General features: G+C 41.3%; 1 protein-coding gene and 1 long non-coding RNA gene across 3 annotated transcripts in view; one reads left to right on the plus strand and one right to left on the minus strand.

Moving 5' to 3' along the window:
• Positions 1-19,424, minus strand: part of LOC125613284 — an 84,332-nt gene extending 64,908 nt beyond the window's left edge. For both annotated transcript variants that reach the window (XR_007343788.1, XR_007343787.1), the window contains exon 1: positions 19,295-19,424. This is a non-coding gene — a long non-coding RNA (uncharacterized LOC125613284). The remainder of the gene's footprint in view (positions 1-19,294) is intronic.
• A 221-nt stretch (positions 19,425-19,645) lies between these two features.
• Positions 19,646-23,470, plus strand: Gjd2 (gap junction protein delta 2). Its single transcript, XM_015480249.2, has 2 exons — positions 19,646-20,163; positions 21,190-23,470. Exons 1-2 carry the CDS (start codon positions 20,093-20,095, stop codon positions 22,082-22,084), a joined length of 966 nt encoding a protein of 321 aa, XP_015335735.1. The 5' UTR covers positions 19,646-20,092; the 3' UTR covers positions 22,085-23,470.
• The last annotated feature ends 1,287 nt before the right edge of the window (positions 23,471-24,757 follow it).

Raw genomic sequence — 24,757 nt, forward strand, 5'->3', positions numbered from 1 at the left:
TGCAGGGAATCCTTTCAGGTGGTCTGAATTGTGAATCTTTAAGATCAACAAGAGCCTTCCTGAAAGGCCTCAGGAAACCACTGAGAAAAGCGAACATGGAAGGGGAGCTCGGGCAAACCTCATAGGTGCTGCAAACACAGGTTCTGTGTCTTTTGTGGAAGAGACAGATCATCAGTTCAGTTCAAAAGTTTCCCTGGTCCCTTTACCTTATCCCATTTGGAAGTAATAGAATATCAAGTTTGAGGCTTCTCTTTCTGTAGATAAAGAAACTGAACGCTAGGGATGGGAAATGAGTTAGCCAAGGGAAGTCTCTTATTTACTAAAGCTTCCAAATGATGCCCGGTTGGAAGTGAAATCTTCCTTTCACAGATAGGATGCAAGAAAGTCAAGAACCTCAGCCAGAGCCTCTGATAATATCATTGATAAATCAGGAATAAACACGAAGCTCCCTTCTCCCCTTTCAGTGCTTTGCTCCTGAGGATTGGACCAAGTGAGTCATCTTTTGGATGGAACATGTGGAGAGCCGTTAATGGGGAGATGGCAAAGTCATCAATTTTCCTGTTTTCTTTCCTTGGGCCACTTCAACTTGCAGTGGCCCAGCTGTATTATTAATACTGTCCCATCTACTTCTGCACACTCAGGTCTTTTTTTAAATCTCAACTAGAATACTCTGCCCTGCATACTCCAAGAATGGCTCTAGATGGTTTCAGAAGTTACATACAGGACTTGGTCATCATTCCACAAATGCCAGCTCCATGCGCAGTATGGAATTTGAACTAGGAGGTGGGCTCCTATGGAGAAAAAAACTAAATCAAACAAAGACTTCAAAACATTGGACACATCATTTGCCCATGTGTAAAGAGATAATAAGGCTAAAGGTTAGTGTAGAGCCCACATAGAGCAAATATTCAATAACTGGTAGCCATGTCACACCTTCTCTCTTTTGAACAATTAGTTTCATACATTCTCTCTTTTAAACTATGTCCCTGATTTCAATTGCCTCTTATATTTTTTAAACTTTTGTATTTGATTGCTTCCCTGAGTCTCCACTTTAATCAAAGGTACTTTCAATTCAACTTGTCCAAAACCAAATTCATAATCTTTTCCATAAACCTGGTCTTCTTCCAGGGTTCCTTCTCTCTCCAAAATCACAACTGTCCATACAGATATGCAAGAGACACATCTTTGCCTTTCTCTCTCTCTCCTCATGGTCAATCACCTAGTCTTTTTGAATGCACCTGTAAATATCTCTTAATTCTGTTAAAGGAATTTCATCTCCTCTTGCTTTTCCCTCCTTCACCTCCTCAATCCTAGACTACTCCAGACTGCTGCAGTGACTTCACGCCTCGTCTTGCCCGGCAGCTGCTCCCAGCCTCCCTCTACCCTGTGTGGGGAGTAGTCTAATACTGCAACTTTGATTATTCTCCCCTTACCTAGTGAAGCCCCTCAATGCTTTTCTGCTGCTTGTGGCTCTTCCTTTGATCTCCAGACCTATGTGGACTGGCCCAGTCTTCCTCTGCAGCCCCACTGCCTTCCTACAAATGCCACTCCTGCTCTCAGGCTTTTGCATGTGCTGGTCTCTTCATCCACTGTGTTGCCTTCCTGCCCCTCCTGTACTCCTCCTCCACTACCCTTCCTGGGCACATCACAGTAATCACTTATTATTTAATTAATATCTGACTTCCCTTCAGACTGTTAGTTCCATGAGGACAGTAAACGTCTGTTTCTGCCCATTGTGTCTTAACTCTTGACACTGAGCCTGTGAGATAGTAGATGTTAAAAATAATACCAGATACAATGTAATATTCTTTGTATTCTCTCAACCCCTTTCCCCTTCTTTCCTCTACTATTCTGAAGCTGGTGTCTGTTCTTCAAATCCTTGTGTCTGTGTTTCATTCATTCCATTTAATATCCATATATGGACCACTGAATATCCATGGATAAAACACAGACTTGTTCTTGTGGGGAATATTCACACAAATGGAGCCATATTCTACTTATCATCTAGCATCTTGAGGTTTTCAGTCAGCATTTAGTTTCATAGATCTATAGATCAATTTCATTCATTTTGACTACTAAATGGTATGCCACCATATGAATAAATCAGAGTACTTTCATACCTCTACCACCACATTTTGTTCTTTTTATGCTTTTTGTTTTGTTTCTATTTTCCCACTTACTGATGGCTATGGACTGAATATTTGTGTTGTTTCCTGCCCACAAAGTCATGTTGAACCTTTACCCCCAGGGTGAGGGTATTTGGAGATGAGGTCTTTGGATAGTATTTAGGCTGAGATGAAGACTTGAGGGTGAATCCCTCATTATGGAATTAGTGCCCTTATAAGAGGAGATAGGAGAGAACTTATTTGTGTTCTCTCTCTTTTGTCTCTGTCTCCCTCTTTTGTACCATGTTAGGACACAAAAAAGAAGGTAGCTGTCTGCAAACCAGGAAGAGAGCTTTACTAGGGACTGAATCAGTAGGTACCTTGATAGTGCACTCCCCAATGACCAGGACTGTGAGAAATAAACAGTGGCTGCCCAATCCACCCAGTCTACCTAGTCTGCAGCTAGACCAGAGGAAGATACTGACTTCTATTAAGTCAATTTCTTCTTTATTCTCCCCTCCTCCACTTTTTCTCTATGAGTCTTGAAGTTTTACATTCTATTTCTATTCTCTTAGCATTGGCTCTTAAGCGTGTAATACGTATTTAACAATACAACATAAAGTTAACTTCTGTGTGTCTCCATTCATTATTGCTTTGTTTCTATTCCCAGTCCATCCACATTTTATACTTACAGTAGATAACTTCTTTAAAGCAAGGAGAGGATACCTTTTTTCCATATCCCACTCTGGATATAATTCCTTTCTTTCTTTATAGCTCTTATAATTCTCTCAATGAAGGTCAATAAGTAGTTCATCTTTTCATTCTTTATCTTTAAAAAAGTCTTATTTTCCCCTCCCTATTATACATGGATAGATATATAGAGGCATAGAAAAATGACTTCAAGTCAGTGCTCATATCTGGGAAAGATTGAGTGGACAGACCACTGGCAGTTTTCTTTATTTTACTGCATATGCATAGCCTAATATTTCTATGTGGAGTATTATGTGTGTAATTTTTAAAAGTTAAAAAGTTAACAATAAAAAATGATAAGAAATATAATTCTTTGATCTCTTGTTCATCAAGTCAATGCCAAATCCTCATGTATTCTGATCAGGCTTCTGCAAGATTTCTTTAAGGGAGTTATTGAAGGTGATGCTGTTGCCATGGCACCATTCAAGTGGTCCCTTCAGATGTTAAGATGGAGGAGTAATATCATTCTAGGCTCAGATTTCAGCTGGTCAGGGCTGGATTTATTTGCACAACTTCAATGAAAATATGCCTTTACATTATGCCTTCTACTTACCATTTGAAATTCTGCTTCCTAGTGGTGGAATGTAATGTCTGTCTTTATGTATGACTTGAAGCTAGAGTGTGAAAGAATCATAGCTGGCACCCACTGTACCTGAGAAGTATCACTGTATCCTCTTTCTGCCTTCAAAGCAGATTTTTTAATGTAAGTGATGCTTCAGTGGCATTGCAAGCAGCATCTGTTCATGGATGGAAATCCAGAGTGCAATCTGGGTCTCCTCCAGAATCACCAGCTTTCAAAGGGCCACAGTGAAAATCAGATTTCTAAGGAGAGATCATAGCCAGTGACACTGAGCTAAAGTCATTGTTCCAGCTGCTCAGGGAGCTGGTCAGCTGTAGAAATCTGAATTCTATTCACACAGAACTTCAGAGAGCCAATTAGTCCACACTGTTATTTTATTTTTAGCAGATTGTGTTTGGATTCTTGTTTTCTCTTGGGTTTAGAGTTAAATTTTTTTTGCTCTTATTATACTGAATCCTGCAGATTATATGCACTTCAAAGTAGCTTTTTCTGATATTTGTAGTCAACATATTTTTTAAGAGAGACACACACACACACATCCACCCAAACCACCCCTGATGTCAAAACCCATCTGATAAGATGTACCTCCAAACTACCCATGAGAAATTCAACAGAATGCAGGCATTTTACCTTGTAAGTGGCAGGTGTTAAGTATAGATACATTGTTTTAATTTGATAATAAATTTGTTCCATTTAGGATTCCCTTACTGGAGAATACTAAGGAATGCTTCAACATGAAGAATAAAATTGTCGGATCTCCACACAACAGATGGAGGGAGAGAGCAAGCACATGCATTTATTCCCATCCTTTTAGAATCCTCACCATTATTATAGCAAAGCAATTTTTAAGAAGACATAAATCTGTAAGATCAAGGAGAATAGAAAGTTGAGAAACAGACAAGTAGTAATGACCGAGCAGTCACCTTAAGAAATACCCAAAGAGCAATCTGTTTGTTTTGTCTGTTTTAACTATTGAAGGTCAAACCCAGGGCTTCACATATGCTAGGCATGTGCTCTACCACTGAGCTACATCCCCAGCCCAGGAATGATCTGTTTTATGCAGCAGAAACCTACCACCCATCAAATATTTAGGAACTGGGATTGAATAGGAAACAAGACTGTAGCTAAGAACAGGATAATTGTTTGCAAGACTGTTTAAGAAAAAAAATCAAAGTTTCATATCCCCTTTCCTACTCTATGCAGCCAAGAAACTGCCTTTCCCCTCTTCTACCACCCCACAACAGAAAATTAGATGTTGAACCCCTTTCTAGACTCTGAACTGGGGGAATACCAATCATAGTTCACAGAGGAGAATCAATACTGTCAGAACAGTGATTAAATGACTTTTACATACTGACCACTGAAATCATCAGTCCATTACCCTGCCCCATCTCCCAGAATATTAGAAGCCAATGCTGTACCCGCAAGGCAGGAGGTGGGTGGATTCTTGTCTGGAAAATGTGATCAGCTGAAGATAAAGATATACAGCATTGATGTCATGGGCTTTCTAACTCAGTGGTCCAATGAGGTACTCTAAACCAGGGTTTTCCAATCAACACTAATGACATTTTGGGCAGGATAATTTGTTGTTGAGAGCTTTCCCATGTACTGCAGGATGTTTAGCAGCATGCCTAGCTAGACACCAGTAGCATCACCTATAGTCAGGATAACCACCAGCCTTGACCTAAGCTCCTATTCGGCAAGTTCCACTCATGCACTCAGAGTTTCCAACTGGCTTCCTAGAGATTCATTCACTCTTAAACAAAGCCAGCGGATATGTGAGAAGGAAAGCCTCTAATAGAAAATGTGAAAATCAAAATAAGTACAAAAGAACTCTTTGGAAAGTAAAAATAGGATTATAAAAATTTTAAAAATGCAATAAAGGAATATATGGAAAAATTTTAAAAATCTAGAAAATACAACAAAGAAGTATAAAAATTAGAGGAAAAGATCAGAAGAACCAAGATCTAAGTGATAAATTACAAGGAAAAAAAAAAAAAAACCAGAACAAATGGAAGCAAAGATGAGGGGGAAAAAACATCAAAATAATCTAAGACTCTTTCCCAGAACTGGGATCCATGAGGTTTCTTTTCTTTCTTTTTTTTTTTTTTAATTGAAAGGGGCCTTGAGTACCTAGCCTAGTAAATGAAGCAAAATTCTACACCTAAGCATATTATGGTGAAGGTTCAGAAGACCAGAATCAAACAGACAATCTTTTATAGACAAAGTTGCAAACACTATTTAAAGAAGCAGAATGGCTTTGTACTTCTCAGATATAACACCAGAAGCTAGAACACAGTGGAGGAATGCCTTCAACATTCTGAAGAAAATGATTATGTAACAGTAAGTTGAAGTTTTTTGCAAATATGAGAGCTCTTTAAATTTTTCCTCTTGTGGACTTGTTTTCAGAAAGCTATTAGAGGTTATGCTCCATCAAAACAAGGATGAACACCAAGAAGAAAGCATGGGCCATCAATTCCACATAGAAGAGAAGGCAAAAGAACACCCAGGATAATGGAGAAGGCACATTGGAACATACCAGTTGTTCATTTCTCCAACCAAGCCAGACTATGAAAGATATTTCTCTATGAAAACGTAATTGATAGAACACCATGTATTCAGATATTTTGAGAGGGAGAAGAAACAGAACAATTTAGGGTTGAAGTAATAATAAGTCCTTAGAAAGCCAAAGATAGAAACAAATGGTAATTTTATACCAGGAAGAATAGAACTTTGAGCAAGAAAGAAGAAATGTGAATAGTGTTTACATAGCCAAACTAATGCAAACTCTCTGCTCAACAAAATTATACTATAGTTATTTTAGGAAGATGATAGAATCAGAAGGGTGAGGTATATGGTGGGGCAGGGTGGTGTTGATGGAGGCAAACACAGAATCCTCTTCTCTCATCAGAGGAAGTTAGATTATGTCCTGTACTTGATAAGCCCTCATGAGGCCATGCCTGTGAAGAGGAGCACAGATCCTATTTCAGAGATACATGTACACATTCATCTTGTGGTTTCATGCAGTTTGACCAAATAAGCATTAGCTTAAGTGTTAGATTTGTGTTGTGGTTTTTGGCTTAGCTACTTTCTAGCTATATGATTTAAGCAGATCATTTAATCTCTCTGAACCTCAGTTTGGTAGCCAATAAAATCAGGAATTTTAATCAGTCAACTAACATTTACTGAGCATGTCCCATGGATCCTGTGAAAGAGATGAAATATAGAATCTTTGACTTGGGTCTAAGGAGGGAGGCAACTAGAGCACAGCAGGATATTGAGATACTTACAGGGTATTAAGGAAGCAAAAGAAGGAATGGAAACTAATGTATTTGAGAATTTAGTAGGTACTAGGCAACATATCATATAATGCTCCCAGCAACCTGTAATACTACCAGCCTTTTACAGTGTTGGAAATCAATGCTCAGAAAAGCTAAGTAATTGAACTCCAGTTGTGCATCTAGCAATTAGCTACAGAGCAATATTTAGGCTTAAATCTTTCATACTCACATGTTATTCTATTTTCCAAAGCATATGCCCCCCGAAGGAGCACCAACCTTAGACAAAGAGGGTAAGGTCAGAAAGGATTCCTGGAGAAGATGATGCCAGAGGGGGAGGGCTGGTGAATGGATTCTGCTGGCCATGGAAAAAGTGGACTAAATCATTCCTTTCTAGACCAGTTTCCTATGGCTACTCTAAACTTGAAGTTTCACTCAGCAAATATATGAGAGCCTATAATAAGCCAGGGAATATAGTAGGTCCTAAAGGATATACAAACAAAAACAAAACAGAGCAAAGCAAAAATATAAAACAGTTCCTGCACGGGTTAAGCTGATAGTCTACCGGCAAGAACAATTTTTACACAGCATGGAAAATGATGTGCTAGCAGGAGCCCCTAACACAATTATGCAGGGGATAGAGTGGGGTTGGGAGCAGGGGAGGCTTCCTTGTGGACATACCTGTAGTGAATCTGGAGGAACAAGCAGAGAGGCTGCTATAGAATAGGCTTTCCAGACAGAGGGTACCTCCCACAGCATGCCCTGAGGCAAGAGTGCCATGGTGAATTTGGCAAATTGCAGCTCGATGATGCTGGCTGGAGCTTAGGTTTTAAGGAAGAGCTGTAAAAGATGAAACTGAAGAGATAAACAAGAGCCAGTTTATGTAAGGATTTGAATGCTAAAGAGTTTAGATTTTTGAAGTTGATATTAATGATGCTCCACACATAGTAGAGAAAGGATTGGACCCACAGTGTAAACTACTGCCTCATGAAGAGTGAAGGGAGAGGTGAGACTAGAAGTTGGGAGGTCACTGAAGAGGCTAATGAATTATTAAGGGAAAAATGATAAGTGACCTGAACTAGGTAGTGATAAAGATGAAGAAAGACAGGTGAATTTAAGAGTGTCTAAAAACAGTTCCTAGGGATGCTTACCTATTCCTGCTAAGATTTCTGCCCTGATTCCCCTCACAAGAGCTGATCTAGAACTTGGGAGAGAAGGGAGGACTATCTACAGTATCATATGTCCACTGTGTGCTCACATTCACGCCATCGCCATGCTCTGAGGTTAGAGCAAGGAAAGACATTTGGGGCCAATGAGTTAGAGCCAGACAGTGGGAAAGGATGGGCACTCTTAGCAGAGGAAACATCACAGGTGTAACTATGGGAATGTGGGGAAGAATGGTGCATTGGGAAACTGTACAAAATGTGTATGACTACAATGGACAGGGTGCAGAAGGGGCTACAAAGGTAGATTTGGGCCAGATTCCAAAAACTCTTACTAGGGGACTAGCAAAGAGACCAACATGCCCAGATTTACAGGGACCACTGAAGAACTGTAAATAGAATTGGCTGATATTCATTATAGAAAAACCATTCCATCAGCAGTATAAAGGACAAGTTAGAAGGTAAATAAGGAGGCTGTCTTGGAGAGTCTATACCAAATAAACTATGAAGGGAAGAGAGAAATGGAAAATGCTTTCAGATATATTTAAGGGATAAACAAGTCTTAACAACTTGATGTATGAGTGAAAAAATAGAAGTGAATTCCTAGATTTTTAGCTTGAGCAACTAGGTTATGTTTTGTGCAATGGGATGACATAAAAATAAACTAAATAAGGAAGCTCTGTGTGAGAGTCCCAGCAGGGAACACATTTCTGGATCACCTGGGATTTCTAAAGAAACTTTTCAGTGAAGCAAAGATGTATGGGCAGATTTAAGAGAACCAAAAAGAGATGCTAAGACGCCCAAGGCCTAGCAATATTAGAAAGTTTTTACTACCTGCAGGCTTGAAGGGACAAGGAAAAGAAATAGAAATAGCAGAAGCTGTGAGATTTGAGGGCCATGGAAGAAACAAGAAATGCAACCAAAACTTCACAAAGTAGGAGGAGTGAGTATCTCACCTAAAGTGCTTTCTACCCTCCAATCATCTTCCAAGGCTTCCCCTTGGTCCAACCTAATGCAAGCCCAAAGCAGTAGTCCATAAAGGTCAGCCTCCCAGGACACAGAGCAGAGCAGGGAATGCATATGGAAGACAAATAGAATAGGGGAGAATTGTGAAAGGAAATAATGGGGCTGTTATCAGTGTTTTTACTTTTATGTGTCTATGGGGCAACTATTGGGAGCTTAGCAGTTCTGGGTTGCAGACAGATCTTTGGGCTTCATTGTTCATTTTGGTGAGGACCTATTTTTTTTCTTACTCAAGGTTTTTTTTAGAGTGTTTTAAAAGTGCTCTGGATTAATATACATTTAGTGATCCTTTGAGAGATCACAGTATTTCCTATAGTTCATGCATTTAACTAGTACTATAACAACTTGGAGACTTCTTCAGGGGTTGGCAAGATGCATAAAGTTACATGGAAGAGGGGACAAACCAACTAATCAACTTTGTCTTCTTAACATAGACTAAGACAACTAAATACCTCTGTCATACTCAGCACATATGTATTTACATTTTTGTGCTTTAGTTAATTTAATCAAATTCCCCTTCAAAGAATGTTTTTGCCATTACCAAGGATATTTAGAAATATTTCACCAGTTCCAGAGCAAATCATAACAAGCAGTTGGTGAGTTCCTAGGCAGTGGCAGCAGGCTGTATCGTGCAAGAGACCTTTCATGTTCAAGAGGAGCTACTTGAAAATACATAGTTATTCACACTGTCAAGTGTATGTGTGTTGATGCCATAGGGCAGGAATCCACATAGCCTTTTTTTTTTTTTGATGAATGGATAGGTGATGCTAGACAGGTTCATCTTTCATTCAAAGTGTGTTCCCTAGGAATGTTACAAATACAGCACCAATAATACCTCTACCTTATGTCTACTTCAAATCTTTATCTTAGCATTTTCAGATCACAATTTTCTCCCTGGAAAATCTTATTTAATTCCTGACACAGTATTTATATGAGTTATTTGATTTAGAAGACCTTGGAACTATATTCTAAAGTAGTATTGTACATATCTATCACAGTACAAAATTTTAAAAAACATGTTGTGAGAAAAATATCCAGAAGTCATGGACATTAGTAGATAACACAAAGAAACCATTCAACTTGTAAGTTGGAGAAGCAGGTACCTGGATTCCAGCTTACTATGAGCAAGAAACTTTGCATGATGCAGGTACAAATCATTTTTCTCCTTCTTTTAAGTGCAGACTCATTAAAAATACATTTTCAAAATCCACTAATAAAAACAAGCTGCAAATCAGAGATATGATAAATTATGATATAATGGTGTATTAAGAATTGTAATGCAAAAATAAATAAATAAATATTTAAAAAAACAAGCTGTGTAATCAAACTGGTTCATACAACTTACAGTAAAAAGCACAGTGTGATTTTTCAAGCAATGAGGACTTTCTTATGTACAATCAAGGGCTCTGAAGACAATTTCAAAAAAGAAGCCTCAGAAATAGCTGGAGCTCTGGCACCAAATTTGGAGCAAATTCATATTTTCTTAAGAAAACAACTTTTGTTTTGTTCCATTCAGGGTATCAACAGAAGTGTTGATCTCCTTAGTCCTTTGGGGTACTTGTGACATCTTTAAATAATGTTATTCAAAACAAATGACCAAAGTCTCAGGAAATTCCTGAATATTGATATCTCAACATGCTCTTCTTCCTGCAAAGAAACCCACCTTCCATTTGGACTTTACTGAGGCCTCTGCTGAACAATAGGACTAAGGCAAAATTCAGGTTTCTAATGAAAAAAAAAAAAGGTGGAGGAGTACATAGAAACTATGGCCTTCCTAACTGGGGGCTGGGCCCACTCTTACCTTCTTTGGAAATTGTTAGATGCCAGGGGTCCATCTTGTACAATTTGTCTACTGTACCCAGAAACAAACATTTGAAGAAAGGCATTACAATTAATAGTTGCCACTTAATTTCAATCAAGTGTGGAATTACTTAGGTTGACCAACATAATCAGGGCCTATTTGTTTCCTCTATAATTAATGAATATCACAAATCTGAGATGTTCTTAAGAAGCCATTCAACTTGTTTACCTGGCAGCAGAGAGTTAAGCTAGAGATGTGTCTTTGATGTACACACAGCCCTCAGGGGAAGGAAGGTAGGTGCATGAGGATATTATCTGAGCATAACTGCTCAGCAGGGGTAGTATTATCACTCATTTCCTCGAATCCACTCCTGCCAACCCTCCAATCTAATCTCAGAGTAATACAAATAGCTTGTGCTTCAAAAAATAAATCTAATCCTGTCACTCCCCTCTTTCATGCCTTCATATGCTGCACATGACTTTTAGGGAAAGATGCCAAAGTCTTTACCCTAGCTAAATCAATCCCTGGAATCAGTCCCTGCCTGCCTCCCACCCAGCCTGGTCTCAAACCTCTTCCTCCTTTGCTAAGCCATAGAAGCCATGAAGTTCTTTGAATGTGCTACTCTCTCCTACCCTGTTCACTGCTGGTCCTCCGGCTCTGAACGATTCACCCTTTCATTCACCCTTTTGCCGCAGTCCGGCTGCAGCAAAATAACCGGGGGGTGACGAATAACTTGTGTACGTTGATACAGCAGGAGTAGGAGCCGTTTATTGCAGGACAGGAGCAGTATTTATACATTCCACACAGCTTATCTAATTAGCATAAACTAGATACATCAGTCAACCAATCAGGAATCTCTACACCTAATAGCTCGGTTTTATTACTTCTCAAACCACTCCCTCTGACATTTTGCCAGGCACCATCCAGACTTGTTTACGAACTTTAACATTCCCCTGGCAAAATGCCAGGTGTTATTTTGACTTGTTTACAGACTCTAACACCCTTTCACATGTTTTTTTTTCTTATTCTTCCTTTAAATGTCAGCTACAGAATGTCTTTCCCCTCCTGACCCTTTCTTTAGAGTAGGTCAGTCCCTGCTGCTCCATTATATACCCAGGGCTGCATATCTCAGCACTGTTCATCAGTAGTTACTTGTCGATTTAAAAAATTGTTCTCTTTGATATGTGGATGTTAATGCACAACAAGGGGGAAGGGGAAGAATAGAAGTTCAGTGGATTAGACAAAGGGGAATGAAGGAAGGCAGGAGGATGGAAATAGGAAAGACAGTGGAATGAATCTGACATAACTTTTCTATGTACATATATGAATACACCACAGTGAATCTCACCATTGTATATATCCACAAGACTGGGATCCTAATTAGAATAAGATATGTTCCGTATCTTATTCTAATATCAAAATAAATTCTACTGTCATATATACTAAAAAAATAATAAAATTACATTTTAGTGTCTGAGATTATTGATTAATAAATATCTAATTAAATAATAGATCTCTCCCACTAGATTTTAAACTCCACAAGGTCAGAGAATATTATATCCCCTAGCACAAATGAGACAACTTCAAATGGACCAATAAATGAATGACAGACTCAAGAATATGTATGTGTAAATATATATGCACATTTAAAAATAATGGATTGGGAGAATGTAGTTGTAGCAAGGAAAGTAGACATACAGTAGATATTTGTGGATGTCTATTGATTGCTTAATGTATGCTCCAAGAAGACAGAAGGGTAGGAGAGAACATGATTAGATGATAAAGAGTGAATAATAGGCTATTCATCCACTCACCATTCATTTTTATTTATTCAGATGTCACAAGATGAAAAAAAAATCTTTTCATTTCCTTTCATTTTTAATTCCTCTTGGGAAAAGAAGTGTCTTAATTGTAACAATACAAAGGACTCTGGTAAGTACTTGGTTTAAGAAGTGAGTCCCTTTCCCCCACAGCATCCCCTATGCCACCAAGCAATGAGCAAGTAATGTAGTCTAAGTGTGGCTTTCTGATCATCTGTCCTGTTGCAGACATGAAGGCTAGAGAAATTACAGGAAAAGTGAGCAGCTTAGCTCTTACATGATCCCTCTTGTGTTCCAATTGTCACAACTTGATCATTAATATAAACTCTTTGATGGACATTTTAAAAGAGTCTACAAATAAGTATCCAACATGGGAAATTCTGTGCTTTTGACTGAAACATCTATCCTATAGAATCAAGGCAGTAAGATTAAAATGTTATTATAAGTGACAGCATATTGAATTTCTATTCTTACCTGAATGAAGACCATCCCACCTCTGCATGAAATAGAATAACAATTTATGACATCATGACAGAAGCAGTGATGCTGGAAAACAAAATACATGGACTGTTCTTCTTGTGCTCTGAATAAAAGATGTAATCGGATGCAATCATTTCATTAATACACACATGGCCCTGTAATGGGAGTACAGAGGGCCAGATGGCCCCAAGTAGACTGAGATGAAATGAGATGGGTGTTTGCAGTTTAGCAACTAACTACTTAGCCTCTACGGATTATATTAAGTACTTACAGAACCACATGAACACATTTTCAGAATGAAATTCTGGCTTTGTGTCCAGAAACACTGTTCCCATGACAAGAAGAAAGCCTGTTTTACTGGAGTCCTGCTACTGTGGCTACTGTGCCTAGTAGTTAATGGTTTACCTCATTGCACAAATGCTCAAACATGCATATTAGAATCACCTAGCTGCTTTTAAAATTTTTAAAAATATATATCTTTGGATTATTGATGACCTTTATTTTTATTCATTTATTTATACGTGGTGCTGAGAATTGAACCCAGTGCCCCACACATGCTAGACGAGTGCTACACGGAGCCACACCCCAGCCCAACTAGCTGCTTTTTTCTTAAAACTACACATCCATCTTACCTCCAGAAATGCTGATTTAATTGATCTGAGGTATAGCTTAGGCATTGGGATTTTTCAAAGCTCCTGAGGTGATTCTAAGGTGCAGTAAAGTTTAAGAACTATCACACTTGTGTAATTCTAGTATTTCCACAAGTAGGACCACTTTATAGATCAATAAAAGAAGCAAGTGCTTGTGTGGTGTCATTTGGGAAGGCTCAGAACATCCCTTGCTTGCAAATAGCTATTCACTTCTTAAGTGCAGTATTTGGAAAACTACCTAGAATATTTCATTTCTTTGGATGAAGGCTTTACAACTTAAATGAGGATAATTCCTCTGAGAAGGATAATACATTAAGTGGTTATCGGTTATTAACACCCTGGTGTGTGCTCCTTTATCGGATTACTTTCCTTTATGGTGGTGGAGTAATAGGGAGTGGGTGAAGCACAGAGGTGGGAGGCTCAGAGATCAATAGTATGGATTCAAGGTGAGATCCAGGTATGGAAGATTTGACAGAGACCAATCTATAATGGAGGCAGAAAGATGAATGCGTACCAAAAAGGTAAATTTGGTATGATACTCCAAAGGCCAGAGAACACTGAACTAGATCAAATGGGCAAGCTGCAGTCCATGCTCTTGACACACTGTTGGCTGAGCATGTGGTAAATGACAAATATCCCCTTTCCAGTCTCACCCCAGCTGTAGAAACAAGAGGATCTACAAACCAGACTTGGATGTTGGAGCCTAAGAGTGAGCAGAAGGCAGGAAGGTTGACAAGAACTGCATAAACACAAACGCCTCTGGGCTGAGTAATGCCTGAGCTCCCAGAGTCCTGGCAAAGGCAGAAATTGGCAGAATTTCAGGAGGTCAAGACGCCAAGCAGGCAGGGGAATCCATGTACAATTATGAAAGCAGGGAAGGACTTTGATTCAGATCTTAGAGAAGGTTCCTGTGGGGATGCATACCAATTCCACATTACAATCTTGGCTGTTAGTATGAAGTACCAGGAAGAATCCAAGATTGGGCTCTGACTTTCAGCACACATTTTGATGTAGAAGAAGGGCAGATGGGGCACATGTGGAAACTAAAATATACTCACTCAATATATTCTCCCAGTTCGCCAAGGGCAGGTCCTACCCACATGCACTTCCCCTGCAATTTCCTCATCTCTTTTATACAGACTGGAAATGCATCAGCAGGAAACCCAGCTATATCCTGCATGGCTGGGGCTCTGGCTGGACAGCGACAAAGAGACTGTGAAGAGGCGGATGCCCAGACCCCAGGCAGACTCTTCTGCACTGTAGCTGAATGACTTTTGAATAGCACTGACTTAAAAGAAATCTCTTCCTGCAGGTCTAATGAGCCCCCCTGGGATGCTCCCGATGTGAATGGGAATCACGACTTGACATAAATGGGAAAGATTATGTGTCAGCGGGGCTGATTTGATTCTTAATGGAGTGTTAATTTATTTGCTGTGATTTCACACATCTGCTTTGGCCACAATGCCATATTACGTTAATCCCTGAGATATTACTACACAAAGGTATATTCTCTGTATACAAGGTGGATGGGGAATGGGGAATTTGTACATGTGATTTTTTTAAAGGGATACATACCCTTTTATTCAAAGGACTAGAAGGCAGAATACTTTAGATTTCTCTAATATTTGGATACACAATCTCTTGGGGTTAAGACACAGGTTGGTATTTGGGTCCATGAGAAGGCAGAATAGGTTTGAAAGAAACAGGCATTAGAGAATCCTAGACCACAAAGCAAGCCACCATACTTAGGGCTACTTCAGACTGGGAGGCTGGATAGCTATTCCCTTTGGAGATAGTTCTCTATAGATTCTGTCTAACTATGAGAACCAAAAGCATTGCCGTAAACATTTGAGCTGAGGCTTAACCATAGAGAGGGAGACACACAAGAAAAAACAAATATCACTTTGCAGCAAAGAGGAATAGGTTTCATTGTCACTTATGTTTTTTTAAGTCTCACAAGACATGTTGGGTTTGCCCCTTCAGAAGACAATTTGATGATTTCATTAGGAAAGAGATGTATGTAGGCCACTGGGGAAGATAAAGCTTGGTTAATCCTAGCTGTTTGTGAATGAAATGTTGAGACTTTAACACAGAGACCAATCCCAAATCGAATGCAGTCCCTCTCAGCCACACAAATCCCAGGAGACTACAGATGCTGGTGCTTCCCAGGGGAGAGGTAGCCAGGGCTGTGATCAGCTTTCCAAGGCCACCTCTCTGATGTTGCAGCCTAAGCTTTGCATGCTCAGCACCACTCCCTGGGTTAGTTTAGCTAGTATCAGGACCGTAATGGGGGGAGAGAAGAATGGAAGTGAGAACAGTAGAGGCTGGTAGTTAGCAAGACCCTTCTACTGAGGGGTCCAGGCTGTCACCAGTGTGTAAGGACTTTTACTTGGCAAAAAGAGCTCCTTTCTCCCCTCTGGTTTGAATAGGACCCACTTCTACAAAGGGAACATGTAGCTCTCCCAGGTTGAGGAATGAAGAGCCAAAATTTTATTGTTATCCTACTCCTACAACAAATGGTGGTTTCCTCCATGCTAAAGACACAAAGGAAAACACCATAACACTGGCATGTCCTCGGCTCCCCAAGAATTTATGGACCAGTAGAGAAGAGGTCAATAGATTAACCTTCATTCTTGCAACACACACAAAGTTCCTATGAGATTGCACTTACAAATATTTGATGTTGCAAAGCTCAAAGGTTCACCTGATTAAGAAGAGAATGAAGTTTTAAGCATATAGCAAATCCACACACACACACACACACCCCTATGGGATCATCATCAGTAACTATATTCTACCCCTGAATTAGAATATTCAACCACATCCTTCACTACATGACTTTGCAGTTTTTCCTCCTAGATGTGGAGAATATTTTTCTGCTCTGTTAATGGAAATTACTGTTCAGTAAGACACGGATTTGCAAGGCTAACAACCCAGGGATTATTCTCCTTTAAATGCTTGCAGGTGGCTATATCCCCATGATCCAAACCACTTTAATTTCCCGCCCCCCCCCCCTTTTTTTTTGTCCTCAAAGGTAACATTCTTCATCCATTTAAATTATGTTGATCTTCTTCTCTTAGTATCGCTTCTTAGTATCACTTCCTTCATAGCTTTTTCCTTTGCAACTTGTAGATACTTTTGGCAACTCACCTAAACTCTGGGTGAGTGTTAACGTCTATGAAAACAGGATGGAATTTTCTGATTTCTAGGATTCATTCCTGCTGTGACTTTTACTTATTCACGGAAGTAAAAGTTCTCAAAATTTTATTGTTATCAGAGCCAGTGATGAGAACTTATTAATAATGCAGTTACTTAAACATCACTTAGAGTTTAATTTAGTACACATGAGATGGGAACGGAGCCTCTGTATGTTTAATGAACACATCCTAATGCACATTCTAATGCACACCGAAGTTTATTCTATGAGTCTATTGTTTTTCATCCAAAGCCATTACTTTAATATAATAGAATGAGTTACTAAATAGGAGCTTATGGAAAGAACTTCCTTGCTGATTTAAATGGGAATCTCAGAGGAGACTTGAAACAGAATCTAGGGAAATGAAATAGTGTATTAAGGAAACTCAGAGCTCTACACAAAAATTTTGTATTTCATGTGGCACTATCAGGGCAAATTATTAGTTGAAAATGGAATTGGCAGGGCTCAAAAAAGGAAGCACAATTTTAAAAAAATGAAAGTAGTTAACAGTTTTGAAAGTATGGTGTTTAGAAAAAGGGTTTTTATCTTAAAAACTGGCTACCTAGTCAAATAGATAAGTCAAACTGCAGGTTCTGTGTACAGGTGGTTTTTTGTGTTTATACACCTATGATGTATATATGTGTGTTCATATGTTGAATCTACATGGCATATTAAAATATAGTTCAACATATTAAATCAATACTGACAATTCAGTCATAGCCAGTGCTTAAAAGTTGCACTGTGAGAATATTTAAAGTATATTTTCTCTAATCTGTCTTTAGGACTACTATCTTTTTTTTTTTTTTTTAAGAAAGAGGGAGAGAGAGGGAGAGAGAGAGAGAGAATTTTAATATTTGGCGGGCACAACATCTTTGTTTGTATGTGGTGCTGAGGATCGAACCCGGGCCCAACGCATGCCAGGCCAGCAGGCTACCGCTTGAGCCACATCCCCAGCCCAGTACTACTATCTTTCAGGGTTTGGAAAAGCAGAAATACAGAGACTGAGTTGTCAGCTTATTATGGTACATTTCAAGATGTTAAACAGCCCTCCTTTGGGACTTTCTTACTCATTCTCTTGTCTGAGATTCTTAACTCCAAAAGTGTCCGCCAGAAAAGGAGCAAATACAGACACCCGGGCCGAGGGAAAAAGAAAGAAATTTAGGAAAACATACCAGATGCGAGTAGGAGGATCACTATTCCCTCCATAAGCCAAGTGAATAAGATACCCATTTATCTCCATCCTTGAGTCTCCTCCCTACCCAGAAGGAAACAGGAATATCTGCCTTTGTCCTAATGTTCCATTTACACCTTATACCTTTCTCCATCTTGGGGAGACTTTTTTACTCTTCCAGTGAAAAGCTGCTTCCTTGGGGATAAAGATGTCAGCCCTAGGAGAAGACCCAGTGATCCCTATGGCACTGAAGCTTGGGTTATATCTTTAAACACCACTCATGTGAAGTGCACTGTGAGTGGGCTCAAGCCCCTAAACATCATTTATGTGGAAGTGCCCTGTGAGTGGGCTCAAGCCCCTACCCTCCAGCATCCTCCTTGTGTCTGGGCCACCAACTACCCAACCACCTCGGCTGTTTTAGAATTGAAAGCTCACCATGGTGTGGCTTATGTAACACACATATGTGCTATGATCCCTGTGGATAATTAAGGCTGCATTCTATGCCTAAGATGAGTTAGCAAGCCTTTCACAGTTGTATGTTTAAAAGGATGATAACTACTTACCCATTGTGCTTTTGGTACATTTCTATGAAACACTCTAAACTATGGGGCATTTAGATGAAACATTCTCTTCTAAAACTGACCTCTGCGCTGATTAGCAGCCTGGTGTCATTGTTTCAACTCCAGTGACCAATTAAGTAGTTGCTCTAGACAGAAGTGACAACAAAATGTAAATTTAAAAACAGAAACCCGGATTGCTTGTGAGGGAAGAAAGCCAAGGCTGGGTAAGAAAAGTGGGGGGTGGGTGAGGTTGTGAGCCATATTTTTGCTAGCGGAATACTGGGTCTCCTTAAATTGAGAATAGACCACATTGTCCAGAAGAGTACCCCTCCTCCCATTAGTAAAATAAAAACAGCAGAATATCTGGGTTTGTGCTGGGAGAAGTGAGACTTTTAACCATGGCCACCCCACCAGTAGCCTGGGCGCGGGCTTTGACCCAGACCCTCATTCTCACAGTCCGCTTCACACCTGCTTTTCAGCCTAAATGGACTCTCATCCTGTTTTCCTCACCCCAGCATCAGATCCACGGAGTCTCAAAACCACAGACTCACTCTCAGCAAAGCTGTCCTCTCCAAGAGATTTTAAAACGTCCCCCCGCCCCCGCAACCAGTGTCTCCATCTAGAAAAGGAATTTCAGTTGTCTCCCTGAAGGCAAAAGCGAAAGGCGACGGATGCACCGAGAAGATAAACTACCTACTCACGCCCCTCCCCACTCACCCACGCGTCTGCTCCGGGCTTCCCCTCCTTCTGCAGGGGGCTGTCGGTCAGGTGAGGTTACCTGGGCGCCCCAAGAAGCCCCAAGGGGCGCTGCAGTTCTTCCTTTCGGAGTCGCCCTACTCCCTGCCAGGCCCCAGGACTCTCGCCCCTCTCCCCCCGCGCGCGTCCCCGACCCCTCGGGCTCCGGCGCGCAGCGACAGCAGCACGCAGCGCTCGGCTCCCCTCCGCCGACCTGGCGTGACGCAGGCAGAGACTACTTAAGGGCGGATTAGAGGCGGCGGCCGCGGATTCCCCAGCTCAGCAGCTAGCTCGGCGTGCATCGCCCGGGCATAGCAGGCAGCAGCGCGGGAGCGTCAGGTGCCCGCTGAAGTGGCAGGCGCTGGGGCTAGTGCCGGGACCCTTCCCCAACCCCCACCCTCCGGCGGAGAGCGGCGCCGGGAGACCCCAGCCTGGCTGGCGGGAGCTCTGGGACCTTCACGCAATCAACACCGCCCCGCCCCTCTCCCCGGCAACTGCGGAATCCGAACGCGATCCCCGGACGGCGCCGGTTCGTGCCAGCTCTCTGGACCGCGCTAGCTGCCCCACCGGTCCGGACGCGCGTGGATTTCTTTCCCCGTTTCCCTCTTTTAAGTATAATAAAAGGGAGGGGAAATTCGTGGATTTTTAAAAAAATTTGTTTGCTTCTTTAATCGGGGGGCAATTCGCTCCCAGTTGGGAGGTGCGGCCCGGGGAGGGGCCAGGAGCGGGAACGTGCCCGGTGCTGCCCAGTCTTTGTCTGCTGCCCCCGGATGCACAGCGATGGGGGAATGGACCATCTTGGAGAGGCTGCTGGAAGCCGCGGTGCAGCAGCACTCCACTATGATCGGGAGGTAAGGGCGCCAAGCCAGCCGTCAGTGGGCCCTTCAGCGAGCCCGTCGGTGGCCCTCGGGAATACCTTCTCACTTCCGGGCCGACCCCCTTCCCGAGTCCCCAGCCCGCCCTCTGCCTCCTCCCCATCGTGTTGGGTCAATGCTTCTATTCCTCCCGAGTTGAGGGATTACCCGACGCCCAGTGACGCCCCCCTTCTCCTGCTACTCCTGAGCAGCTTCCCCATCCCTTCCCCGTGAAGCACCACTGGGGGAGGGGGAGTTCACTGTTCCCACATCAGAAAAGGAGTTTTTGGCTCAATCTTTGCCCCCCACTTTCCAGAGTCAGAGCCAATCTCTATCCAGTTCCCTAAATAGAATGTACAAAGAAGGCAGGATTGCATTTGGCCAGAGAAGGGCAAATGGAGAGATGGATTTGCAGAGCAGATGGATCTTTTTCAGCAAATATTTATTAAGCTAAACTTATTTGTCTTTGAAAACTTATAGTGTCAGGAATCCACACACCCAATTGGCATTTTTGTGAGTCTATATCTATGTATGTTTCTGTCTGTGCATATATGAATATGTGTTCCTAGCTTCCTGTTTCTGTAAGCATTAAATTCAATATTTATATTAAGAATAGATTAAATTTACACACAGAGTAGTTCTATACACATCCTGTGTGTAGACTTTGAAAGCTGCACTATCTGTACAGGTATTCTGTGTGCACTTGCCATATGCAGACTAAAGGTGTGTTTTGTGTTTCTGTACATTCCAAAAATGAAATCTATAAGTTTGCAAATAAACCATGACCAGTGTATAGAGGTGTGCATGCCTGAGATCATTGTAATAAGTGTCCCCAGCCTGCTAGCACCCAGCAGAAAAGGAAGACAAAAAGCTTTCCCAGATTCCTAGTTCAGTACCACGCAGAAATGGACAGCTCCCCTGTGAAAGAACTGATAAACATGAGAACGGGGAAGGGAAGAATGGGGTTTCCCGTCAGTGATGCAGCCCGTGAGAACCTCTCTCCCTCCCTCTTCCCCTGCTCAGGATCCTGTTGACTGTGGTGGTGATCTTCCGGATCCTCATTGTGGCCATTGTAGGGGAGACGGTGTACGATGATGAGCAGACCATGTTTGTGTGCAACACCCTGCAGCCCGGCTGTAACCAGGCCTGCTATGACCGCGCCTTCCCCATCTCCCACATACGTTACTGGGTCTTCCAGATCATAATGGTGTGCACCCCCAGTCTCTGCTTCATCACATATTCTGTGCACCAGTCTGCCAAGCAGCGAGAACGTCGGTACTCTACTGTCTTCCTAGCCCTGGACAGAGATCCTCCTGAGTCCATGGGGGGTCCTGGAGGAACTGGGGGTGGGGTCAGTGGTGGGGGAAAGAGAGAAGATAAGAAGTTACAAAATGCCATTGTCAATGGGGTGCTGCAGAACACAGAGAACACCAGCAAGGAGACGGAGCCAGATTGTTTAGAGGTTAAGGAGTTGACTCCACATCCATCAGGGCTGCGCACTGCAGCAAGATCCAAGCTTCGAAGACAGGAAGGCATCTCCCGCTTCTACATTATCCAAGTGGTGTTCCGAAATGCCCTGGAGATTGGGTTCCTGGTGGGCCAATACTTTCTCTATGGCTTTAGTGTCCCAGGGTTGTATGAGTGTAACCGCTACCCCTGCATCAAGGAAGTGGAATGCTATGTGTCTCGGCCCACTGAGAAGACAGTCTTTCTAGTGTTCATGTTTGCTGTGAGTGGCATCTGTGTTGTGCTCAACCTGGCTGAACTCAACCACCTGGGATGGCGCAAGATCAAGCTGGCTGTTCGAGGGGCTCAGGCCAAGAGGAAGTCAGTCTATGAGATCCGTAACAAGGACCTGCCCAGGGTCAGTGTTCCCAATTTTGGCAGGACTCAATCCAGTGACTCTGCCTATGTGTGAAAGGGCAGGTATTAGGAAGGCTAAAGGGTTACAAGTTGCCACAAGACAGATAACTGCTCAAGGTTGGATATATCTGCCCTCATATGTAAGATGTAGGATAAAGCTGGTTAACAGAAGATCTTGCATCAAAAGGAGAGGAGAAAAAGCAGAAGCGTTATCACATCATCATTAGCACTGGTTCCACATAGGCACTTGGGTAGGGTGATGAATGGATGAGTTGGATTTCTTTGGGACCTTTTATTCTATGGCCCTTCTTGATCCCGATAACGGTGGACTTGCACAGCTACTGAATAGGACTTAGCTCTGCTGAGCTCCATTCTGGTGAATGGCATGAGTTAAACTTTGTGACCTATCTCAACATATCCCTTTATCCTGGGCTGCAGGACAAATATCCTGGAAGATCCTTCATGTATCTCCCCTATCCATCAGCATGCCCCTTTTCCTCAACCCAGGATAGCATGCCAGCTTTTTTTCTGAACCTGGCCTTACATTAGACCTAATATGGTTTATCTGCAAGCTAGAGGGAATTACATGGGGTGCTTTTTTGGAAACTGGCCATGGCAGAGGTTTTCACTAGAGCCCAACTGATTGGCTCTTAGTCATTATGAAAACCTTAGGAATGTCTCAATATTTCCAATTTTCTAACTCAAATTGCACTGGTGCTGTTTATTAGGGGTGGGGGATGGGCGGGCGGGTGGGAATTGCAATATGCAACTACAACACTTTTGTGAGATGGTTGTTGCACGGTAAGGCATGTGTTTATGAGCTTTGGGATACTTCTGCCTTCCAGCTTGTGGACTTTAGGTAGCAGTAAAAGTATTTGTTGTTGTTAATATTGAGGGTGTCTACCCAAGCCACATAATTTCTAACTAGTGTATCTTACCCATTTTCTTACATAGTTTTGTTGTGCAATGCAGATGCACATCATTTTGCCATGGTTTGAATTTACCTGTGTGCTCACACCAGAGACCTTAATCAGCCCGTGTCAATCCCAACTTATTATTTTATCACTTATTTTTGAAACACACACACCTACACAATCCCTCGGCCTAAAATACCTGAAACTAAACACTATTGGCTAACACGTGTTTACGGATGCTTATTTGAGACATATACCAAAGGTTCTGAAACCTATTGCTTTGGACTGTGAATATGTTTCTTTCTCTTTGCTCTTATTTATTTAAGTGCCATACTGTACCTTTCACATCCACTGTGTATTTGGTTAAAGCATTGGCCAAGAGTAGTATTTGGATAACATGCTTTGAAGAAGCCCACTGTTTCCTTTGAATTATCATTATCATTTTTGATTTAGATATGGACATGGTGTAATATACAACTGAGGATTTGTTTAAAATAAAGTTCTTGCCTTTTTTTGTAAAATGGGAAGAGTCTGCACTTTCCTATTTTTAATTGGGGTTCTATTAATTCAGAAGTTCAAAGATGTTTCAACAGAACTTTGGAGGCAGGAAGTGAGCAAAGGATGAAGAATCCCTGAGAGATGAACAATAAAATCCAATCAGCCTCTAGCAGATGAAGAGAAGCTGGTGTGTTTTATGAATGTTTAGGAAGGAGGAGTGTGGTATTCAAGTAGCAATGTTTATAAATTCCTTTATACTTTAAGCTCAAAATTTTTCTGCTTATCTTTTTCTTGTAATATAAATGCCAATACTGAACCATAGAAGCTCATTCTAGGAGTGGATTTTTTTTTCTTTTTCAACCTTGTTTTTCCTGCCATGGATGGTTACATTTGACAGGCATACTGTGCTTCTGATGATTTCCCCAGGACCTGATGTTTTAACATGATGCTAACCCAGTAGTCAAACAGAACCATCTTAGGCCAGCAGTGTCCAGTACAATTTTCTGCAGAGATGGAAATTTCTTCCATCTGTGCTGTCTAATATGGCAACAACTAGCCACATGAGACTATTGAGCTTCTAAAATGTGGCTAGTGCAACTGAAGTAGTCAATTTCTATTTAATTTTAATTAATTTATATGCCATGCATAATTAGTTGCTGCTGTCTTACACAATATAGTACTAGATTTTTAATGAATCATATCATTTTGGGTTTAACAAAAGGGATTGGTCTTTTGCTTATATGTCATAAGATCTCACTAGCTACTCCATTTTTTTGGTATTTTCTCTACATGTGGTCCCATTAGTTTAGTAGGCTGATGTTATTTCTCTGTTCGTGTTACTCACCATCTGATTCCAATGAGCACTTTATTTGAACATTACAAAGCAAAACAGAATTTCCTAGATGATTGTTTTTCAAACACAATTGTTGCACCTTTTAACTATGGCAGCACAGATGCCAGTTTTAGAAGGAAAATTTGTTTATTGCAATCTATAGGTTTCCATCTGCAATATAAATAAGCAGTTGAAGAAGATTCTTTCTGCACAAAGAAAGAGATCCTTCTCTGTCTTGTGTTTGGTAAGCTAAAAATGTTTCAAGACACCTCCCAGAAATGGAGGAAGAGTGTCGCCTGAGAGCTCTTAGCATATGCTTGGGTGTGAAAGAAACAGGAATCTGTGTGGAAAACAAGGTCTGTTGTATTTATGCCTTGATATAGGATTAAATGAACAGTAGTGCTTCCTGGTGGAAATGCAACCCATATCAGTGGGGCTGATCTATTTCAGTTGTTGATGTTTTTGAACATCCATGAACAGCAAG

The sequence above is a fragment of the Marmota marmota genome, unplaced genomic scaffold (assembly GCF_001458135.2).
Source record: "Marmota marmota marmota unplaced genomic scaffold, marMar, whole genome shotgun sequence".
Classification (NCBI taxonomy): Eukaryota; Metazoa; Chordata; class Mammalia; order Rodentia; family Sciuridae; genus Marmota; species Marmota marmota.